The sequence below is a fragment of the Magnolia sinica genome, chromosome 11 (assembly GCF_029962835.1).
Source record: "Magnolia sinica isolate HGM2019 chromosome 11, MsV1, whole genome shotgun sequence".
In the NCBI taxonomy this organism is placed as follows: Eukaryota; Viridiplantae; Streptophyta; class Magnoliopsida; order Magnoliales; family Magnoliaceae; genus Magnolia; species Magnolia sinica.
In genome coordinates this window covers 77,132,016-77,139,886 of record NC_080583.1, presented here as the reverse complement: position 1 = coordinate 77,139,886, position 7,871 = coordinate 77,132,016, and the positions used below count along the sequence as shown (strand labels likewise).

Sequence of the window (7,871 nt, the reverse complement as noted above, 5' to 3'; positions counted from 1 at the left end):
AACATCTAATGAATCGAATACTTAAATATTTCTTCAGTAACATATAGGAAGTAAGGTCCACCTGATGGATGGCTTGGATATTCCACATATCTGCTATACTCGCACATATGGTGGCGTTTGCATTAGTGACTTGTACACGCGTGTGGGCTTAGCAAAGCTCGCCGCTCGTGTATATACCTCCCTCCAAAAATCGTCTACCCTTTCGAGTGTTGGCGGGAAAAGAGGAGAGAGAGAGAGAGAGAGAGAGAGAGAGAGAGAGAGAGAGATTTCCAGTCATGGAAAGATCGAAAGGTGAGATGCCATCGGACGACCTGGAAATCACCTCAATCGGAGCTCTGTATGGAGGTGGGCCATGGGAGAAGAAATACTGGAACTGCTCTAGGGTTTGAATTCTTCTCCCCTCTCCTCTGTTTTTCCTCGTCCATGTTCCGATGTATATACGATTCTGCTACTTCTGATTTCTGGTTTTTACAGATTAGATTTTGCGGGAAAAGGGATTCTGATTTTTGTCGTTGATTGTGCTTTTTATGGGCTATTATTATTATTATTATTATTATTATTATTTATGAAATGCCACCTGTTTTATTGTGTAATTAGACAGAACCACCCATTTTAAAAAAAAAATTTTATTTTTAGATATTGGCCCCCACATTTTTTGTTCTCTTTATTTAACGGCTTTCCGTCAAATCCAAGTAATGGCTGTTAGCCTATTTCTCAAAATGACAAAAGTACCCTTAGAAGTTGTCATATATTTGCATATGTTGTGGAAGGATTGGGCCCACATTGATATGCACCTACTCTTGAACGGTCTAGATCGCTGTCCACCGTCTTGGAACTGTTGAGATTGATTTCCACCATCTTGGAACGGTCCAGATCGCTGCCCATTTACCTGATGGTACAGATAGCTGTCCACCTACTTTGAAGCGCTCCAAATTGCTAAGCACATCATGTTGAGCGGTCTAGATCGCTGTCCGCCATCTTGGAATGGTCCACATACTTATGAACGGTTCAGATCCCTGTCCAAGGTTACCACTTCTTTCGTCATTTTCGGAAATAGGCTAACAGCTGTTTCTCGTATTTGACTGAAAGTGGTAAGATATCTCAAAATTGGGCGTTGACATCTAAAAAGAAAATTCTTTTGGGTGGTTCTGTCTAACTAGGTCCAGAAGTGGGTGGCATGTCATAAAAATCCCTTCTATACGTCTAGAACTGGATCTACTGTTTGTTACTCTGTTGGAGTATGGTTGATTTTACTCATGCATACATCCAACTATTCATGTAGAGTACACTTGGTCCAGGCCACCTAAAGTGTGGGTGTTGTTGCGATTGGGCGTAAGCCATGTAACTTGAAATTTGCACTGATTGAACAGTTGTGGTCAAATTGATGGGTGTTCGCCTGTTGAAGTTGGACTCTTGACTGCCTCCCCTTTTAACCTTCCAGTCGATGGTTGCCGATTGAATCGTTTGTGCTGCTTGGTCGATTTGATTTTTGAGGTGTGCTTTGTAAGGAGTGGGGCCAACCATTTGGATGGTTGTGGTTGAGCAAGTCTATGCTACAATGTCAAGTGATACATGTATGAATATCGTCCATTGTACAATGCCCATGTATCATATTATCACCTCTATTAATGCATTGTGAGCTTTGTGCAACGACTGTAATGTGAAAGTCATCATTGATTGCCATTTTATAAACTCTCTTTTCTTTTTGTTTGGTGGGCGGACAACTGCTTATTGAAGTGATAGGGACAACAATTGTTTGGTTGTCGTCCAAGCAATAGATTGTTGGAATCCTATCAATTTTCTCCATTTTGAGGCAATATTTTGTTACTATTTGCATCATTTGAAGTTCTTTATAATATCTTTGAGCACAATGGGAAGATCATTAAAAAGGTGAAAAGCATGTGAGTTTATGATCAATGTTATAAGATTTGAATCTAATTACTAAAATTCTTTATTTTTTTAAATCCTTTTTCCTGGAAACCTGATTGAAACCTTTGATTTTCCTTGAATCTTACAATTCACAAGTTTAATCTTAAAATTTCACTAGAATTTTAGGTTCTATAAAAGGAAGTGTAATGTATACCATACAAAAGGAAGTGTAATGTATACCACACAGGCTTTGACGAGAACAGTTGAATGTTGTGATTCCTTAGAGAGACAAATCCTTGCACCGTTTTTCTCTTCCTTTTGAGAGAAAAATGTTGGCACAGGTTGATATTACTTAAGAGCATTGCATTGCTAAACATTTGAATAGAAGAAACAAAGCTTCAGTTGAGGAACACATTGATGGCAATGATGGTGGTTGATGTCTGATGGCATAGTTGATTTCATGACACTTGATGTTTGGGCATCAATATACATATTAGCAATTTTGAAGAAGGCAAGAAAGACGAGAGTAGAAGTTGCTTTGGAATACGATGTGGAACTTAAAGGTGAAAATGTCAGTTTTAGAAAGCAAGTGATAGAACATGGCAAGTGAAATCTTGAAGTGAAGGGGGTCCTTCCTCATGGCTCAATGGTAGACACTGTTTTTCAACGCTGAGATCATGGGTTCGAGTACCCATGTGGTGTGTGTGGGTGTGAGTGTGTCTGTATATAAAAAAAAGTGAAGTCTTGAAGTAAAGGTTGGGATGATGTGCATAATGGTTACTGACTGTATAAAAAGAGCAGTGCAAGAAGTTCTTTCAAAATTTAAAGGCAAGAAAGGCATGCACAAACCCACAAAAATGATGGTGGAGGGATAGGGTATATAAGGCGATTAGCAAAAAGTGGTCCAATTATAAAGAGTGGCAGGGAAGTGGATGTGGAAAAGCCGAAAACCTTGAAAAATATATAAATGATAAATCTGAGTCAAACAAAGTAGTAAGGCCAAGTATAAATTGTACGATGAATTTTACAATTGGTTAAGGAGAGAGATGTAGAATTTTGACCAAAATTGGGGGAGAAAGTCAGTCAGCCACTTGTTCTAAAAGCTTACCTTTTCCATCGAGAATCTCAAGAACAAAGCCTCATACAAGCCCTAGGTTGACGGGTTCCTCTACAACCCTCAAAGAAAAGAATCATATAAATATACGAGACCAATTACAAGAATACCCCTTTACAAGAATAACAACCTATCATAGGCTAGGGCCAAAGGGGGAAAGGATCGAATAACAACAACATACACACAAGTATACATGAGCTAGCCCCCCCAAAAAAATAAAAAAACACTTAGGCGGGTGATTCATCAGCATGAGTTTGACAACTAGGAAGGAATGGCGGGCCGAAGGTCGTCTTGTTTAGAATGTTAGCGATCTGATCTTGGGACGCCACCTGAAGAAGGGAGATGATGCTGGATTGATATTTCTCGTGGATGAAGTGGCAATCAACCTCTATGTGCTTCATTCTCTCATGAAAGACAAGGTTGGAGGCAATCTGAATGGCACTGATGTTATCAACACAAAGAGGAGTTGGGGTCGAAAAATGAATCCCAAATTCAGAAAGAACTCCACGGAGCCACACAACTTCACTGCATGTAGCAGACATCGCACGCTACTCAAACTCCGTGCTGGACTTAGAGACTGCTGGTTGCTTCTTGCACTTCCAAGAGATAAGCAAGGAGCCAAGAAACACGCAATACCCGGTGGTGAACCGGCGAGTAACCACACACCCCTCCCTATCATCATCGGAATATGCTTGAGGCTTTAAAGGAGCACTGGAAGAGAAAAACATAGATCGGTCCATAGTCCCACGTAAATACTGGATTATCTGAAGAACAACAGTCATATGCAGAGTTCGGGGCACCGAGACGAATTGACCGATGACTTGAACAACATAAGCAATGTCGGGCGAGTCATTGTCAAATATACCAAACCACCAACTAAACGACGGTAAAGAGTAGGCTACTTCAACAAGTCCCCATCATCAGGACCATATTGAACATTTAGTTCCATGGGAGTTTGATAGGATTTCTGATCCGTCAACTGAGCCATAACAATGAGGTCCTGAGTATATTTATGTTGGCTTACAAGAATCCCACGTTCAGAGCGCAAGACGTCAAGTCCCAAGAAGTAGGTGAGAGGGCCCAAGTCCTTCATTTTGAAGGAAGAGGAGAGAACCATCTGAAGCTCGATAATCCCAACAAAATCACTACCAGTCAATATGAGATTATCCACGTATACCAGAATAATGACGAGGCCCTGGGAGGTAGTGTGGGTAAATAAGGAGGGATTGTGGCCACTGAGAAAAAACCAACATCGACAACTATATTGAACTGCTAAAACCAGGCACGCGGAGCTTGCTTAAGACCATACACATCCTCTTTTAGGCAGCAAACCATATCACTAGTACTAGTATTAGACCATGGAAGCAATTTCATATACATTGTCTTTTGAAGGTCGCCATGAAGAAAGACATTCTTCACATTCATTTGAAAAGTGGGCTAAGCATGAATAGAGCCAAGGGCAAGACGAGTTCTAACAGTTTTCATTTTGGCAACAGAGGCAAAAGTCTCGTCATAATCAATACCATACTCTTGTTTGTACCCTTAGGCGACTAGCCTTGCCTTGTATTTATCCAGAGAGCCATCAGATTTTAGCTTTATGGAAATTAAATACACCCATTTACTGTCGATAAGTTGTTGGTATGGAGGACGCGGGACAAGTTCCCCTGTATAATTCTCATCTAAAGCCCGAAGCTCCTCTGCCATAGCATCTCTCCAACAACTATGAGCAGCAACTTGTGAGTAAGAGATGGGAATGGAAATGGAGGCCAAAGTGGAAGTCATGGCCGATGTAGAATAAATGAGACGATCGGGAGCTCTGTGAGGCCGGGTAGAGTGATGTATCGAAGGAGGATCCGGATCGGCAGCGGGAGTAGTGGCGGGCGTGGGCAAAGGAGGAGGAGCTCTGGGCCGGTGAGTATAGACTTGTAAGGAGCAAGGTGGCACACTAGAAGTAGATGGTATGTTAGGGGAAAAAAGTGAAGTCATGTGATGGAGATGTAGAGGCAGAAATAACAGACGACGTATGGAAAGGAACATGTTCAAGAAAAATAACATTACAAGATACTCGTAATTGACGAGCAATGTGCTCATAGAACCAGACCCTTTCTGTGTCTCCTCAAAGCCCAAATACACGCATCTGGTTGATATGGGTGAAAGTTTATTATGTTCACAAGAAGCAAGGTGAACATAACAAACACATGCAAAGACTTGAAATTTTGAATAATCAAGATGAGAACCATACAGGACAAAATACGGATAAGTGTTATCTTGAAGTTTAGTAGGCATACGATTGATTAAGTAGATTGAGTGTAACATGGGTTCAGCCCAAAGAGAACGAGGAACAAACATATCGGTAATTAATGTGTTCGCAGTCTCAACTATGTGTTGATTTTTCCTTTCAGCCACCCTATTCTGTTGAGGAGTATTAGGACAAGTCCTCTGATGAATAATCCCACGGTCCCGAAGGTAAGTACTGAAATCCAAGGAGACATACCTCCCCAAATTGAGTGTCAACCATAGAAGCAAATTGTTTGAAGATACCAAAGACTTGCATAAAGTAGATCCATGTGTAGTGAGTGAAATCATCAATGAAATATAATGTAATAGGGTAACCTAGACATGGATAAAATAGGGGAAAGCCCCCAGACATCAGAACGGACAAGCTCAAATATAAAAGCAGACTAAGTTGTGCTTAAAGAGAACGGAGCACATTTACTTTTAGATAAGCGGCAGGAAGAACAAGCAAGATCCAAAGTAGTTTTGTTAACTTTCAAGTTATCCAACATGCGAGAAAAAAAACAAATGAAGCAACCGGTCAGAATGTGGATGACCAAGACGACAGTGCCATAGTTTCCAATTCCGGTTTGCCAATGAAACGTCAATATCAGATGGTGCAAAAAAACACGGGGTTGGTGACATAGATGAATCGAAATCCCGCATGAAGAGACGCCCTCTCCTCCTACCATGTTAGTTAATCACTTGCTCTAAAAGCTTACCTTTTCTATGGAAAATTTCAAGAACAAAGTGATGCAGGGACATGTAATGACCTAATCCTAGATGCATGTATAATCAGGTTAAAGAATGTTCAAATAAATACACGAATCAACTAACTGTTTCCAATCAAAGGGATTAGGTAAATTTCAACACAAAGAGAAGGTCATTCCGTCAGGATCATGCCTCGTAGCATAAAATCGCATAAATGGTAAAAAAAAAGAAGAGGGAGGACCTAGGGATATGAGGATATCCCATATCTAGCATTAGTCAGTCCACGGTTATGTTTGGATCTGATTCTATTGACTAACCATCCCTCTTTTTTGCTCAAACTAGAAAGGGGATATCCAGAGATGAACGAAAGGGGTGAAGAATGAAGGGTTTGAAATGAAGAAAGTACAAGTCCTTTTGTTGTCAACAGAAAAGGAGGATGATTCTTACATTTTCTTGCACCTTGAAGATCTAAAAAGAAGGAAACCTGAAATCGGGGTGGAATCCTCAACACCCAAGGGCCAATCCTGAAACCCTAATCTCTCGAATAAAGAGGAAGAAAAGATACGAATTTCTATTCATTCAATAATAATGAAAATAGGGTTTCTGACAACATATATATAAGCTATGGAAAAAGTAAAAGTGCACTAAAGCCCTTGAAAACAAAAAAAAAATTAACGAAAAGATGAAAAAATAAAGAAAGTGCAATCAAGTCCTTGAAATAAGAAAAAAGAACAAAACACGCTTAAAACTAAAACACCCGTGTGGTAGGGTGTGAAATCCGACCCATGGATCTATGGTCAGGGTGTGGTCATGTCGCTTCTGCACTCGTAGCGCGTCAGAAAATGAGTCCGATGGACCTAACGTCCATCCACATCAACTCCTCCGCTCCGGTACTTTGTCGGCGATGCCTCCTTCTCTGGTACACTTTAAAGGGTGCACCACTGATGTCTGCATCATAAAGCCTCATACAAGCCCTAGGTTGATGGGTTTTTCTACAATCCTTAAAGAAAAGAATCATATAAATATATGAGACTAATTACAAGAGTACCCCTTTACAAGAATAACAGCCAGCATAGGCCAGGGGCAAAGTGATGTAGGACGACCTAATCCAACCTTAAATGAGCATGGTATATGAAAGGGGCAGATTTATGCAATCTTAAAAAACAAATAAAATATCAGCCTTATACGTCATAAAACAAGAAAGAAATGAGGTTAATATAGTATTGATTATGGCCATCCATCACAAACATGAAGTATTGAATCTTAAAATCTGAGTTTAGTTGGATACGGCGAAAGATAGAACTTTCATCTTGCAATAGGTCCGTCTAACGATCCAAGTGGATTGTAAATAGGAATTTCCTAGATTGGGAAATCTGGAAAATTCAGAAAAGAATTGGTGGTTCTTCAAATTTAGATTTGGGTGATGGATTTTATGTGGGGATGAGAATCTTTTGAGATCTAATGATTTAAATAAAAAGAAACAAGATTTGGCTTCTAGATTTAAAGATTCTGGGAGAAAAGGAAGAGAATGGGGTTAAAGAAAAGAGTACCTTGAGAAAAGAAAGAAGGAGAAAGAAGTAGATGATGAGAAATTGTTTACCCGAGCCTCACACCCTCTTTCAATCACTAGAAGTTGAAGACGAAATCGTCAGAAGCAAAATTAACTCTCTCTCTCTCTCTCTTTTTTCATAAAAGATAACATTACATGCTATGGGTTTAGGGCAACCCTTATAAATTCGTAATTACATGAAATTACCAAAATACCCCTACTAAAAAAAGTTCAAAAAAAAAAAGAAATTCGCACAAAATTGTGCACAAACTGTCTCAAAACTTAAATAAGTCAAATGTTCATAAACTAAATGCAAATTGAAAATGCTCGATGGGCCCCGATGATAGTGCCATG

The 7,871-nt window shown here is 39.9% G+C and overlaps 1 protein-coding gene across 8 annotated transcripts in view; it reads left to right on the top strand.

Moving 5' to 3' along the window:
* Nucleotides 1-217: 217 nt before the first annotated feature.
* The window catches only part of LOC131219413 (uncharacterized), a 41,253-nt gene continuing 33,599 nt past the window's right edge, over nt 218-7,871 (top strand). For all 8 annotated transcript variants that reach the window (XR_009158195.1, XR_009158194.1, XM_058214535.1 and 5 more), the window contains exon 1: nt 218-383. Coding sequence is in view for 6 of the 8 variants with exons in the window: in XM_058214535.1 (XP_058070518.1) it covers nt 276-383 (108 nt within the window). In the remaining 2 variants the exon portion in view is untranslated. The remainder of the gene's footprint in view (nt 384-7,871) is intronic.